The sequence below is a fragment of the Chionomys nivalis genome, chromosome 4 (assembly GCF_950005125.1).
Source record: "Chionomys nivalis chromosome 4, mChiNiv1.1, whole genome shotgun sequence".
Taxonomy (NCBI): domain Eukaryota; kingdom Metazoa; phylum Chordata; class Mammalia; order Rodentia; family Cricetidae; genus Chionomys; species Chionomys nivalis.
Window position 1 is genome coordinate 49,560,218 of NC_080089.1, and position 15,618 is coordinate 49,575,835.

Below are 15,618 nucleotides of genomic sequence, written 5' to 3' on the forward strand. Positions count from 1 at the left end.
TTTTAATCTCCAAGCCTTTGCCCAGCTTGCAAACTGTGAACCGTACCTAGAGTGATGCAGGAATTACACCTGTTGTTCAAGGTCTAACTTAAATGTTACTTCCTTTAAAGAGCGTAAGTAGTCTAGAGTGTCTAGGTTCAACTCTTATGTCACTTCCAAAGTAAGTTTTTAAACCTCCCTGTGCTTTTTCTTCTAAGATAGAGAAATAAAAATTCTTATCATGCCTTACATACTAAGTGATCATGCAAGTTTACTGGAAACTTTAGAATATATACATAGCCCCAAAATGCTTGGTATTATTTATTTAATGTCTAATGATCAATACAATAAGATGCACTATGGATTTTCTTTCTTTGAAACATGTTAGTTTTTCTACAAAGAGCTAGACATTGCAGAAAGACTGAAAAGCCTCCAACCCCAACAGGAGGAACTCGTTATCCAAGGGGTCACATGAGTCTCTCTGGTATCACGCCTCCCTGTTACTCTCTGGTACAAGAGCCCAAATCCAAATTCCTGAACTCCACTCTACTCTATACATAATAATACATAGTATCTGTTGTAAAGCAAGTAGCTATATGAAAACATGGGAACAATAGTGTGTAGAGATATTAAGAAAATGCTTTGGGCCAGGCAGTGGTGGTACACACTTTTAATCCCAGCACTAGGGAGGCAGAGACAGACTGTGAGTTCAAGGCCAGCCGGTCTACAAGAGCTAGTTCCAGGACAGGCCCCAAAGCCACAGAGAAACCCTGTCTTGAAAAAACAAAACAAAACAAAAAAAGCTTTTGGGGAAAAAAATCTTGTTTTTCTTACTTTACTTTTGTAAACAGTGGTGAATCTATTTTATTCTCCTCTTAGATTAAAATTTCCTGATAAAAAGCAGATTAACTATTTCGCATAGAGTTAAACTGAACAGCCCAATTAGGTACACATGAATTCTAAGTATTTCACATTTTATGTGTATGCCTGGTGCTCTCAGAGGTCAGAAGTAGGTATTGGATTCTCCAAATCTGGAGTGAAGGATAGTTTGTACCGCCATGTATATGTTGCGAATCAAACCCAGATCATCTTGAACGGTAACCAGTGTTCTGAACCACTAAGTCATCTCTCTTGCCCCTTCATTTTAGATTATATTTAGATATCTGTATGCTCTGGACTCTATGTTATTGGCAATCTTGTCCTCTTCAAGCTTCTTGTAATATTTGATATGGTAGATATTTGATATGTTACCATCTCCATATACCTGCTTCTGTTCTTGGCTTGGGAGACAAGCTATTCTGACATTTAATTATTGTTTTAATTTTGCTGTCCTCTAACTATGCTGCTTTTTGTCAGCTTCCTTATTCTTTAGTTGACAACCTCAGGCAAACATCTTAACCCCATCGAACCTCAAGTTTTTCCATGATAAAATAAGGATTAAGAGAGGTTAATGATTCCTGCCTCTATCTATCATCATAATTAAGTATAATACTTTACAAATGTTAATCTCCTTTCCCTCCACCACATAAATGTCCAGGTATAACCTTGGACCTTTACTCTTTAATCTCGGCATTCCTCCTTAGGAATCTCATCTTGGCTCTTAAATACTCCAGTTATGTCTTAGACATGACTCTCAACACTTGACCTTCTCTTCTGAAGCAGTTCTTTCACCAGCTAAAACACCTCACTTTAGTCTCTCTGTGGGCATTGAACTCATCTTGTTCTCTGTCCTTACAACACAGTTCTTCTGACCACAGCAGCACAGGACCAGAAGGGGAAATTTAAAAAAGACTTCCATGGCTTAAGTATAAATTTCCCAGACTCAAAATTCTGCATGGGTAACTTTATTCTCACCAGTCTCTCCTCCCTGAGACTACACATTTTTTCCTAACCTAAGTGCTTCTTCCCTGGCTCTGTGCCTCAACTTCTCTTTCCTCTGAGTCACTTCCTCAACCTCCCAGCTGGAGGAGAAGCTGGAAAGAGAAACTTGGTGAGGAATGAAGCTGCTTCCACACACCAGAGCTTCCTACTTCATGAGCTACTTGAGCTCCTGGGCAATCTTAAGAGTTGGAGACCTCAGGCCAATTGCCTCCAGCTCTAAATAGCTCCTCAGGACTCCAGATTCTAATTTATCTGTAGGATAAATTAGGTGAGCCAGGAAGATGGTTTTACACCAGTGTAATGATCTGAAAAATGCAGAGATGCACTACTACTAAATCAAGTTTCCTACATACAAATCTGGCTGTATCATTTATCCCTCACTAACTCACCTGACCAGGCATTTGAATCTCACCCCAACCTAGCTGTTCACTCCACCTAAATGAACTATACCCTAATCTCTTCTCGTGAATAATCTACTCTCTACACCCAGGATATTCCCATCTCCTTTATATGAAATTGTTGTGTGCAATTTAACTTTCAAGTTCTAGTTTCTCGGTCACCTGCTTCCTAAGCACCACATCCCCATTTCCTCACAGCAGCTGTTGGTAGTGTCCCTGTGCTCCTTATCTGGCTGTCTTGTGTGATAAAGATAAGTATACTTTACAGCCTCTCCAAGAAGTACTCCTAGAATACAAAGTCTAGCTTACCTCTCCTCGCCCTAACACCTAACACACTGCCTTACACACACTGCAAGCACTAAGTGATTAGGTAACTTTATAATTTACCGTGTATATCGGTGCAACTTCTGGCAGTTCTATATCAACCAATTACTGAAAATAAATTCTTGAAATACCAGTTACAAAGAAAGTTACAAAAGAAAAATCCACAGGGTTTGAAACCAGTTTGGAAAATGCAAATACGAAAACCAAGCATTTACATCAGAATATAAAGCAGTGGTTTTCGGTTTGGAAAAGGCAGAATAGAGAAAACCCCTTCTGATGAGGCATCCAAGAAAAGTCTCTAGACCTAATTCTGCCCTAGTGTGTTGCATTAACTGAGTAAACACAATGACTGTTTCCTTCACAATGAGTAAACCAATCCTGTCAGCCTTCTTTCACTTCTCCCTCTGCGGAGTTGCTGCTTGCATCACACAGAGGGAAAAACTTTAGAAGGCTGCCATAATCTTCAGGACGGAGTCCCAGCAGTCCACCTGAAAACTGGTAAGAAGGGGACCAGGAAGGAAGGGTTTGGGGGAGTCCCTACCTGGGAGCTGGTGCACTGCCACAGAAAGAACGCCCACTGCAGTGGCAGGAAGGCTGCTGAGGAAACGGAGAAAGATTTGAGAAAACTTTTACTCAGTTCAGGGGCAGCAGGCAGGTCTTAAGATTTCCAAATCCGAAGACACTGGCCTTATTAAGTAAAAATGAGCCTGGGCAGTGAGCCTGGGCAATGAGCCTCTGCCCCTGTGACAAAATGGGACTGGGGGGAGGGAAGGCAAGGGGTGGGGCCTCAAAACACTAGTGAACTTAGTTCCATGGCAGGTATCCTAACCAACTATAAATAATCTTTGTTTCAACATCAAAATCAGACCAATTATAATCTCCCTCCTTGGCCATCCCTTTCTGGAATCTGCCCCCACCTGTAGTTAAGTCCATGGAACCGGATTTAGGTGTTCATTACACAATTTCTCTCCTGAATGATTCAGACACAGAATAAAGTCCAAATTTAGACCAGCAGACAGCTCACCCGTCTCCCTTTCGTCCCTTTCCTTCTACATTCATTAATCTTATGAAAAGCATTCTCTCACAATAAAGCACAGTCAGGACACCATGAATATATAGAACCACACATGAATTTGTTACTTTAACAAGAATCTTTGAGAATCTAAGTAGCAAACACTGCCAGGAAGCAAAAATACCAAGATACAGGATTCAGCACCCCATTCCTTCCCTTTCTTATCTCTTATAATTCCATCACTCTGGAGGCAGAGGCAGCTAGATCTCTGAGGGTTCAAGGTCAGATTGGGCTACATACTGAGTACTAGGTCAGCCAGGGCTACATAGATCCTGCCTCAAACAAACAAAAAAGAAACTTGTTAAAATAAAAATTTATTTTAAAGTTTATAGGCAGCAAGGTAAGATTCTGCCTAATTTAAGAATATAAATTCCTTATTGTGCCAGATGCAAATGAACCCAAGTTATAATTGCTTATATTGGAAAATACATATACAGAAGACCAAATTATGTATATGACTGAAAATGGAGATTTCTTTTTTAACCCAAATAATGTAGTTATATATTATATAGGCCATTTTGAATAAAATCATAGTTGTATTTTATTTGTATCAAGAGAGGAATTATTTGACAAGAGATCCTTTAGACCAAATTCAACTTTACATTATCTTAGGATTGAAGTGGCCTTGCCAAAGACATGGTTAAGCTGACCTCCTGAGTTCCATATTACTAATCTTCATCTCATCCACCCTACAGCTAAGGCTTTTAAATATAATTCATCAGCTTCACAGGTTATTAGGTAAAAAGTCACAGACTTGGTGGTACATAACCATAGTGCTGATACTTTAGAGGTTAAGACAGATGTACCATGAATTCACCTGGGTTCCATACAGCATGATGCTTAAAAAATAAAGAAATAGTCAGGTTACAGCAACTTTGAATTTTTATTTCACTACTTTTATCAAATGAAAATGTTTTAAGTCAAATTTTTATTAGTCAAATATAATGGTTAAAAGTAAAATTAATTAAATGGTAATATTAAACAGCAGCAGCACATAGTTATATTTTATTATATGTTGAAAAACTGGACAAAGGACCTTTAATGTTTAAGTTCTTTTATAATACTAACCAAGAAAACTATCTCCAAAATTAGCTGCTAGTTAAACAAATATTGTTAGGCATAATCAAATTAAGAGAGTCCTCTTTTACAATGTAAGAAGAGTTAAGCAGCCGGGCGGTGGTGGCGCACGCCTTTAATCCCAGCACTCGGGAGGCAGAGACAGGCGGATCTTTGTGAGTTCGAGGCCAGCCTGGTCTACAAGAGCTAGTTCCAGGACAGGCTCTGTAGCTACAGAGAAACCCTGTCTCGAAAAACCAAAAAAAAAAAAGAAGAGTTAAGCAATTTAGGAGTAAAGGAGAAAAAAATAACACACAATTTTTAATTTACATTTTTATATAATGTGCCAAATATTCAACCCTCAAAAGAAAGATTACAAGCTTTATATTACTGTTCACATTAAAACCCCTTTTAAATTTAGAAAGTTACAGTTTACTTCATATATTTTCTTTAACAAGTAGAATACAGCAATAATAGGGACCAACTTTCAGTGAGTATAAGCACTTTACTTTTGCAGCGTGTTGGTAATCATTGCAAACCTCTGCTTCAGGAACTCTCTTTTTTGGATCAGAAAATTTTCAATAATATTGGCTTCTCTGAAGAGTCTCTCTAGTTCATCAATGTAAGACGCATCTACGGCTGCTCTCTCACTAATAGGAAGAACGGCTTGATGTTAAAATGAGTTATAAAGTCTAGACATGCTATCATGTCATGTCCTTTATTCTTTATCTGTTAGCTATTTCATTTTCATGCTTCAATTAAGTTCATAGAACTTAATTAATTTACTAATATTCTCCAAGAAAACGTTAAATCAGTCCTGCAAATATTTTGACTACTTAAAAAGTCCCCTGACACACAGAAAGTGCATCTTATATACTTTAGTTATAAATTATATAAATTATTAAAATTAAACTATCACTTAGGTATAGTGACTTTCCAGTAGCTTATAAAGCAGCTTGTAACACTTCAAATTCACAAATCAACATTTAAAGTCAGTCTAGAAATGTATACTAATAGGATATAAATATGTGAAATATTCATCTTTAATAAAACCCCCTTAACATTAATTTCAACCAAAAAAACCTACTCTCAAAGAGGTACTTGAATAAAATTTTAAAGATACGATCATCTAGAGAACAAAATACATCCATAGTGGTATTAGCACTAAAAATATGACAAACGATGTTTGGACAAATTGGAGATTATTCCCTTAAAATATTCAACTCATCTATTATAAGGAATCAAGACAAAAGTGAAACTTCAAATTTCTAGTTACCAGATAGATTTTTAAGTCATGGAATTAAATTTTTCATTACTGATTTTTCAAGAGAAAAGGATTTCTAACAAAAATACTCAAAAAAATGCCATAATTACTTGCCTTAAAATCTTTGCATATGTAGACAACATCAGATTAATTTCCTTGCTCATATCTGTTCAAAAAATTGGGTAGGTTGTAAAATCTAATAAAGTTTATGCATGATCCAGCCAATACACATAAATATAAGCATTATTAATACATCACCACTCAAATCTTTCTCCAGGGCTTCCTCTTTATAAAGGAGTCCAGAACTTTCAGAGAAAGAAGAATCCAATTTTCCAAGTGAGGGTACCTGTGGACTATCTGACACCTGAGGCTAAGAAAAGACAAAAAACAGATCAATGGTAAGATCTTTAGACATATATATTCTGTTTATTAAAAAAGCAAAGCAAACTTTTCCAGAGGGGTTGGGGACACAGCTCTTTCTGTGCTAGTTGTTTGCCTAGCATCCTTAAGGCTGTAGGTTCAGTCCCCAGTATTTCAGAACTAGAAATGAAACTCCATGCTTGGAGCTGGGGATTAGTTCAGTGGGAAAGCATTGGACTAGGAAAGCACTGAAAAGTAAAAAAATAAATAAATAAATAAATAAAAATAAAATAAAAAGCAGACATGCTAGAGATTCCATACCGATTATTTAAATTTTTATCATCAAGGAAACCTTTAGACACAAGAAACACCTTGCTTAAAATACTAAATTTTGCTAAGTTTGGAGATTTTGAAAATAGCTTTTAACTCTTAATGAAAAACAGTCCTGTATCTTGCACCAGTGGATATTTTTATAATAACAAGATAACTGTAATTTAGACAACAGATAAATGGTTGCAAAATTTTGTAATATAGAGACTGGTGAGATGGTTCAGCAGTGAAAGAAAGCACTAACCACTGAAATCTGATGGTCTAAGTACAATCACTAGATGGGCCTATGGCATGTAAGAATTTTACTCATCTTAGCAAATAATTTTTCATGTAAAACCCCATGTACCAAAAGACATGGACTCACCTTGTTTACTTCTGGTTACCAAGTAGATTTTTATAGATCTGTTCTTAGTGGAAAAACTAGGTAGAATCAACATAGCTCCTGCTAGGACAATCCTACCTCTGAGACTACGAGAACATTAAATTCTACTTACCAATAGCACTTTCTTGAAGAAGATGAAACCAGAAATAGGTAAATACATTAAAAGATTCCAGGAGCATAAAACTTACCTCCAATTCTCTCGACCTCTTGCAGTTTCTAGAATCAGGTTTTACGAGGTGGTTTGCCATTATACTCTGGAGGCACAAACTATAAAGTTTAGAGATTTGTCAAATTTAGGCACAAAGTCCACACTACAGTTCTCTTCACCTGGGTCCTTTTCCCACCTCTACCATCATTATTTCTACTCTCCTGATCTGCCACTTAAATTTAATTTCTCCCCTCTCTATTTCACCCTGTCTCTCAAAACTTTTCCACTCAACAACCTTCTGGGTCAGTAAACTCAAGTTTTATCACAGTATCCAATGGCCTCCATCATCTGAGACCAATTTATTATCCACACCATTTTCAACTACTCGTCTGTAAAGGAGCTCAACTAACCTCACTGGCAATTCTCTCTTGTTTTAGCACCAGAAAATTTATGATTCTTCTGTCTCTATAAAATGTTAATGTTAAAATTAGAGGTTAGATGCTCTTGGGACCCTTTTCCTCCTACTGAGTTGCCTCATGCAGCCTTGATATTGAGGGTTTGTGTATACTCTTATTGTAGCTTGTTATACCATGTTCGGTTGTGATCCCTGAGAGGCCTGCTCTTTTCTGAAGGGAAATGGAGGAGTGGATCTGGGAAGAGAGGAGGTGGGGAGAAGAGGCTTGGAGTAGAGGGAGGGGAAACTGAGGTAGGAATGTAATATATGATAAGAATAATTTTTTTAAAAAAAGCATGTTAGAGCTCCCCTTTCTTCCTTCTTGAAAGAAGGACAGAAAGAGATGGTTGATCACATGTCAACAAATAAAACTGAGCTATCCCAGAAATAAGATCTTTTCATTCTTCTAGTCTGAGATTGTTTTCATTGCCCTGCCCTTACCATAAGACGGCATCAAATTGCTTTCCCATAAATTCTGAAGCCATTTTCCTGAGAATCTGAACTGTTCTGACTTAAATTTGAAAAGACACTGGAACTTAGAAGGATGGTTTCCACTGTATTTTAGGGTTGAAGAACTATTTACATTCAAATTATCTGTTTGTTTCTCTTTTTATTTGTTGGTGTTTGGAGATAGGGTTTCCCTGTGCAGCCCTGACTGTCTGGAACTCTCTCCATAGACCAGGCTGGCCTCAAATTCTCTCTGCCATCAGAGTACTGGGATTAAAGGCCTTCGCCACACACCCAGCTCTATCTGTTTCTTGTAAGTATCATGAGTTATTTAACTACGGAGAATCCGAGTGTTTATATGTAATATACATATGATGAAAACCAGAGCAAAAGGCAGATTATAAAGACATTTCTAAATTCAGCACAGTCCTTGCAAGTGCCTACCATTACCTTCAGGGTACTAAGCTGAAGCGCTAACAACCCAACATGTAAGAAATGCATGCATGGGCCGGGCGGTGGTGGCGCACGCCTTTAATCCCAGCACTCGGGAGGCAGAGGCAGGCGGATCTCTGGGAGCTCAGCTACAGAGAAACCCTGTCTCGAAAAACCAAAAAAAAAAAAAAAAAAAGAAAAGAAAAGAAAGAAAGAAAGAAAAAGAAAAAGAAATGGATGCATGGATGGATTGACGCTTCTAAAGAACCAGAAAGTATCTCAGAGACGCCCACACAAGGAAAAAGTCTTCTTCCCCTTTTAGATTCCCTTTTCTGCTTCTTCTTTTCTCAAACGAACAGAACATATACATAAATAAATAATAAAAACACAATAAAACTTCTATAATTAGGTAATTCTGTGTTTGTAAAAGTGATTACTGACACAACTTAAGACTCCTGACTAGCCAAAGTCTAGGTTACCAGGTAGGTCCTCACCCTAAGAAAAAATCAGTGACTTGTGGCTGTGCCATCTATGGCATCACCTTGTGCGACTGTTTGCTGTTTGTCTGGGTTTTCCTTCTGCAGGCTGTGGTTGGTTTGGTTTCAGATTTTCCAGGACTGAGACTCACCACATAAACCAAGCTAACCTAGAACTCCCTGGGTAGCCGACGGACTCAAAGTCGCAGCAATCCTCCTGCCCCCGTGCTCCGAGTGCTGGGATTATAGGTGTGCGCTACCCCTGCCTCCCTCCCCCAGCCTTCTGTTGCGATCTCTTCACTGCGCTGTCGTCTCCTCACGCCATTTCCCGCCTCCTTCCCTCGCCTCCCTCACACCTTCCGGTTTGCTCTGCGGCCCCACGCCAGACCCCGGCCCCACAGACGCCGCGCCCATCCCCACCCACTGCTTTCCTTTCCACTCCATTTCCCCCCATCACCGGCGCACGTGCTCACCCTCTTGTCCCACTCGCGATTGGAGATTCGGCCACAACCTTCCGCCTCAGAACAGCGCAACAGCGAAGGCTTCGTGTTCCTCTGCGCAGGCGTCCCAGTGCACAGCTCCCGGCAGGCAGCGCGACGAGTCACGTGACTGCCTCGCTGGCGCGGTCAGCTTGGAGGCCTCGCTTCTGTTTATTTCCCGCCTTTTTTCTCTAGACTTGGAACCTTCGAGAAACAGAAAGCTCGCTTCCCACACTGTGGAGAGGGAAAAGTAAACTTCGAAACTGGTCTCCAGGAAGAAGAGAGGCATTGCCAGGGGCAGCCGGGCTTGTGCCAGAGCCAGGAATCTCTGCGGATGAGCATTAACTTTCCCACCTGCTCCTCTCAGGAGAGGGCATGTTCGCTCGGCATAGGGTGTGCTGGCAGGAGGAGACCCAACCGGTTCCTCTAGCCCACGGTCTCCATCAGTGTCCCTCTGCCTTCGGCACCAAACTCTCCAGATCACACCCGTAAAGAAAACACCTTTATGGACAATGTCAGTAAGTGTAGCTGACCTATGTAGCATTCAAAAATAACTCAGTAATTCGCATGGTTCACACACTCGTGGCTATTTTTTTCTTGGGGTCTTCTAGATACCAACTTTGACCTGCAGTTTCACAGACAGACTTCCTAAATGTTTTCCGGTTAGTTAACCTGGGGCAGAAACAGTATATTGCCTCATAAAACAAAGGTCAATGACATGCCTCCATGAACCCTGAGCACATAATTTTACATTTTAGAAGAATATTATTAACAAGTAGTCTTTTGTCTTGTTTTGTTTTTTTCCTTTTGTTAATTTAAAAGTTAGCATCAAGGCTGGGAAGTGGCTAGCGATAAAGAGCATTTGCCTAACTAGAGTGCTACTGCCCTGATGTGAGAGGAAGGGCTTGAAAGTGTGTTATATGTGTTGAAATTTTTACTATCTGTAGTATGTAATACACTTTTTATATAGTTGAATATGTTCATTTTACAATGCTTTCCTGTCCTTGGGTTCATTCTCCAGCACTCATAAAATCAGTGCTTCCAGACCTGGGAAGGTAGAAGCTAGAGGGTCTGAAATTTAAGGTCATCCTAGGCTACTTTTGAGGCTAGCCTGGGATAAATGAGACTAGGGGAATCTGCCAGCCTGATCTACAGAGTGAGTTCCAGAACAGCTGGGTCTACACAGTGCAACCCTGTCTCAAAAAACAAAACTAAACAAAAAACAGACTCTGGCCTTTCTAAAGTTTTTTTTATAAACATGAAATAAAAAATGTGAGGATTTAATTTTTTAAGCATTCCCAGCAAATATAATATTCTCCACTCAGTATTTATTTGGTTTTGTTTATTTGTTTGTTTTTGAGACAGTTATGCTTTCTAGTCCAGGCTAGACTGGAATTTATAATCTTCCTGCTTCAGTCTTAACTAGTCTATCTTATTAGCATTAGTACTGTTATTTTTAAAGGTCCATTAAAACATAAAGTCTGGCTGATATTGGTCTAATTCCTCTTCCAACTTCACCCTGTATTATATCTAAACAAATAATTATCCATTTGGTTCTTAAAATATATTTCAAAGGAAAAAAGATTCTATCCTAATGCATAAATGTTTTCATAGGATTAAAAGAAAACCATACTATACTATTTTCTTGTTTTAATGTTACCCTCATTGTATGTGGGTAATGAGAAGATGTGGAGGGTTCTGGTTAGCCAGTGCCTTAGACTCTTCCAAAGATTGCTGACAAGTCTATAAAATACACAGGACACAGAAACATATAGCTTACTCTATACCATAGGAAATGGAACCTTGTATCCAAGCCCCAAAACTTGGAAATGTACAAACCATTTTTTCTACATCTTTAGAGCAGGAGGGAGCCCACTGGCACTCACTCTGCTTCTGGTCACGTTGTGTGTATGTGTGGAGATTGAACCCAGGACCATGTTCTTGCTAGCCGAATCCTCTACGGTTGAGCTAACCCCACTAGCCACTGTGACCCTACTTCATGCAGTCTTTTGTGTCACTTGGAGGATGAAAACTTGCCTTTTTAAAGTCAGTCACATTTGTACTTGTATTCTTACCACATTCTTTTTTAAAATGTTAGTTTTTCTTCTGGTAACGCATCACCCCGAGTCCCTCCAAACACTTCACCACAAACTTCCTCTGTAATCGTGGCTATGGGCATGATGTTTGCATGACTTTAGGAAATCAAAACTCTACCCTGTTTGTTTTCTTTTTTTAAGAAATTAAAAACTACCTGCTTACACAGCATTTTGTTTCCTAACTTTAGAAGCCCTCTTACCGTTTCTGTACTGGAAAAAAAAAAAGTCACTTTCTCATTCCATCGCTAACAAAGCAACAGTTTAGCCTGTGGCCAAGTAAAAAGTCCCTAAGAGATACTGCTGTTATTTCAAGGCTATATTCACACTCTTTTCTTTAGAAGTAACGTTTTAGAAAACTATGTTATTGAGTTAGTTAGAAAGCTGTGTCGATGAGTTAAAGATAAATCTTAAAAAAATAATCTTCCCTAAGTCATATTTCAAATATTTTGAGTCAGAAATTTGCCACCATTCTCAGAATAGATGGTTTGGGTTTGTGTTTGTGTTGGGGGAAGAGAGCAGGTAACAACATGCCACAGGATTTATGTGACAATCAGAGGACAAGCTTCTGATGTCAGTCCTGGGGTGTCTAGCTAGCCCTGGAGCCTCTGGGGATTCTCCTGTCTTCATTTCTCATTTCCAGTGCTACAGGGTCCAGCTTTTAGTCTATTTTTACTCAAGTTTTTTATTAAAAAAAATTCAAATGGGAGGGAGGAGACAACTCAACCATTAAAGTTCTAGTCACACAAGCATGAGGACCTGTGGTCAATTCCCAACTAACTCACATTTAAAAAGATAATGCCTGACATAGAGCCGGTGAAATGGCTCAGCAAGGAAAAGCACTTACTGCCTAAAGGCCCAAGTTCAATCCCTGGGGCCTACATGCTGGAAAGAGAGAACTCACTCCTGCAAGTTATCCTCTGACCTCCACATATGTATCATGGCACACGAACACACACACACACACAGAGGGGGAGGGGGAAGCTTTTTAAAAAGCCTATTAGCGGGGCTCAGTGGTTAAGAGCATTGCCTGCTCTTCCAAAGGTCCTGAGTTCAATTCCCAGCAACCACATGGTGGCTCACAACCATCTATAATGAGGTCTGGTGCCCTCTTCTGGCCTTCAGGCATACACGCAGACAAAATATTGTATACATAATAAATAAATATTTTTTAAAAAGAGAAGAAGAAAAAGCCTATTAGCATGATGCATACAGTTGTAACCCTAGCACTGGGGCGGTGGAGACAGTCAGGTCCCTGGGTCTCACTAGCACATCAACTTAACTAGCCAAATCATGTGAACCCCAGGTCCTAGTGAGAGACCCTGTCTCAAAAACCATTATAAGACAGTTCTAAGGAACAACACTGGAGGTTGGCTTCTGCCTCTACATGAATGTACAACTCCCACACACCCACACACGCGTGCATACACAGAAAAGATTCTAATTATGTAGATTTGGCTTGGTATTTGATGTGATAGTGGAAAGGCTTTGTTTCCAGGCCATTGCGAAGTAAATCTGAACAGCCCCAACAAGTGTCATGTGACACCAGATTGACCTTGGAAGGAAAAATCCTGAATATGGTCTTAAAAGAGGGAAGAAAGAAAATACTATACAAGGGGGCTGGAGATGCTCAGTGGTTAAGAGCATTGCCTGCTCTTCCAAAGGTCCTGAGTTCAATTCCCGGCAACCACATGGTGGCTCACAACCATCTGTAATGAGGTTTGGTGCCCTCTTCTGGCCTGCAGACATACACACAGACAGAATATTGTATACATAACAAATAAATAAATAAATATTTTTTAAAAATACTATACAAAATATTTTCCCCAAAAAATATATTTTAAATGTATGTTAGGTGTAATGACTATATTATAGAAATGACTCCAGTGTGTTAGACAAAAGCATTTCATGCTGAAATGCAACAAGCTCAGAACAGAAGGACCAATGTGAGAAAGGATGCTCTAACTAACAAAGCAGGTTCGTTTCCTTACGTTGCTTTCCTAACCTGAAAGAGGCATGGGCCTGGGAAGGGCCAAACCCCAGGTTTCACAGAAGAGATGATTCACCAAATACTGACATTTACATTAAAGGAAATGCCTGTGTTTTCTAAGATTTTGTTGTGAGTTTTCTCATGCCTTGGAGAGAGTGTGTGGTGTGAGGCTGAGGCGTGCCAGGAGCAGTCTCCTCCCTTTGCTGCCTCCTTCCTCCTTCCTCATGCCTCGGTCCTCACCCAGACTGAAAGCTCTCTGTACCTCCATGTCCTCTGTATTCCAGCTGCTGACAGGGCTGCCGCCTTCCACAGCTCCAGTGTTAGGAAGAAGAAAGAGGCTGCAAAGCTTCCGAGTCACCTCCTCTCAGAGGGAACTATTTGGCCGAGGTAAGACAAGTCTCTCTTTATTTGGAAACAGTGGCATGAGGATTAGAGGCAAATAAGCTAAAATGCTCTAGAGGAATGTGTCTCCTCTATCACCAAGACGGGAAGTCAGGAGCCATACAAGGAACAGAAGCAGAGAACACGTTGTTCTCTGCTAGATGTGAGAGAGTGTCACTTCAGGGCACAGATTCTGTTTCATCTTTTGAAAATTATTAGGGACCCTGGAGAGCTTTTCTTTCTCTTGACTATTTTTCATATTACTGTAAAGTACTGCGCTAGAAAAATATTTAAAGCTGAAAAAATTTTAAAGTAGTCACCTAGTGGTTTATTGTAAAGTACACCACGTGTTTTCTTAAATAATATTCTTCGAGAATATCCGAACACTCTACGGCTTTCTGTATATTTACAAATTTCTTTACGGTTTGACTGAATGGACAAAAGTAAGATTCTTCTTGCTTTGTTTTTAGACTGTTGCGATGGTAAGGTTCACAGACTTCACCTCTGGTACTCTCTCATCCACTTGTGAGAGTGTGAGATCTAAAAGGCAGTGGCATCACAGGATGACTAGAAACAGTTTCGGCTACCCTATGAAAGCAAAAGAGACCTCATGCAAGGCTGATAATCGATAAGATCTGCAGCAGAAGGCTTGGGCAGGTCTGTACTTGGATAACATAGCATTCTCCGGGTAGACATTATTCCACAAGGGAAGGGCTGAATAAAATTATCTCTATTTTGAGGTCATATAACAAAACCAATCAAGAATGTCTTTAATCTCTTTACTTTTTGCCTATTTCCAGCTGACCAAATAATTTTATGACATGCTCCTGCAGAGTACCTTACCTCTTACCTGCAGTGTGACAAGAGCCTCGGAACAGAGAGAGAGGCTGTTAACCAGGGTGTGACTCTTCCATAGGACTCTCAAAACCCTTCATATTCTTCTGTTTGCTGCAGAAGAGAACTGTTCCACCAGCCACCCCATCCCCACCTCACCATTGTTCGCCGACACAACTACTCTTCCCCAATGCCCTTCTCTCTGTGTTCAAATATGGAGCATTCTTCAAATTTAACACTGACTCTCCTTTCACACACACTCATTCCAAGTATGTCGGTTTCATCTGACCTTTCTTGTCAAGTCAGCATTTAACAGTTGATTAAATATACCTGTCATTAATGATCTAATTTCCTGTTGTGTTCTGCTCCTATTGCTTCCACATCCCACATAAGCACATTTGTAAGATGGCACAATTGTCAAGGGCTAACTGACTTATTGAACTGAAATGTCACCTGGCCAGTGAGGTGACTCAACAAGTAAAAGAGCTGCCTCAAAGCCTGCTGACCTGAGATTGATTCATGGAATCCATATAAAGATGGAAGGAGAGAATCAACTCCACACAGTTGCCCCTGACCTTCACGCATATACCATCATACACTCATACACACAAACTAAATACAGGTGTTTTGGTTTGGGTTTTGTTTGTTTTGTTTTGTTTTGTTTTGTTTTGAGACAGGGCCTCATCTTGTAGCACTGACTGTCCTTAAACTCACTATGTAAACGAGGGTAGACTCAAACTAACAAAGATTCACCTGCCTCTGTCTCCCAAGTGCTGGGATTAAAGGTGTGCACTGCTACACTTAGCTACAATAAAGATGGGTTTTTTTTTAAGAATTG

General features: G+C 39.8%; 3 protein-coding genes across 3 annotated transcripts in view; 1 reads left to right on the top strand and 2 right to left on the bottom strand.

Moving 5' to 3' along the window:
- Bco2 (beta-carotene oxygenase 2) overlaps positions 1-3,178 on the bottom strand; it is a 25,661-nt gene extending 22,483 nt beyond the window's left edge. The window contains exon 1 of the mRNA XM_057767094.1: positions 3,124-3,178. The gene's annotated coding sequence lies outside the window, so the exon portion shown is untranslated. The remainder of the gene's footprint in view (positions 1-3,123) is intronic.
- The window catches only part of LOC130872819 (interleukin-18-like), a 27,937-nt gene continuing 15,337 nt past the window's right edge, over positions 3,019-15,618 (top strand). The window contains exons 1-3 of the mRNA XM_057767097.1: positions 3,019-3,080; positions 6,252-6,372; positions 13,850-13,952. The gene's annotated coding sequence lies outside the window, so the exon portion shown is untranslated. The remainder of the gene's footprint in view (positions 3,081-6,251; positions 6,373-13,849; positions 13,953-15,618) is intronic.
- Tex12 (testis expressed 12) lies at positions 5,216-9,457 on the bottom strand. Its single transcript, XM_057768365.1, has 5 exons — positions 9,360-9,457; positions 7,235-7,313; positions 6,233-6,344; positions 6,089-6,140; positions 5,216-5,360 (listed from the first exon to the last, which is right to left on the bottom strand). The coding sequence occupies exons 1-5, from the start codon at positions 9,455-9,457 to the stop codon at positions 5,216-5,218; spliced, it is 486 nt and encodes a 161-aa protein (XP_057624348.1).

Excerpts from the sequence above, each read along its gene's own strand:
- Tex12 (XM_057768365.1), bottom strand. The coding sequence starts at position 9,457 with ATGGGGGGAAATGGAGTGGAAAGGAAAGCAGTGGGTGGGGATGGGCGC. Across the intron at positions 7,314-9,359 it reads GCCGCAGAGCAAACCGGAAG|TTTGTGCCTCCAGAGTATAA; the intron begins GTGTGAGGGAGG and ends TAAACTTTATAG. Across the intron at positions 5,361-6,088 it reads ACATATGCAAAGATTTTAAG|TGAGAGAGCAGCCGTAGATG; the intron begins GCAAGTAATTAT and ends TCTTCCTATTAG.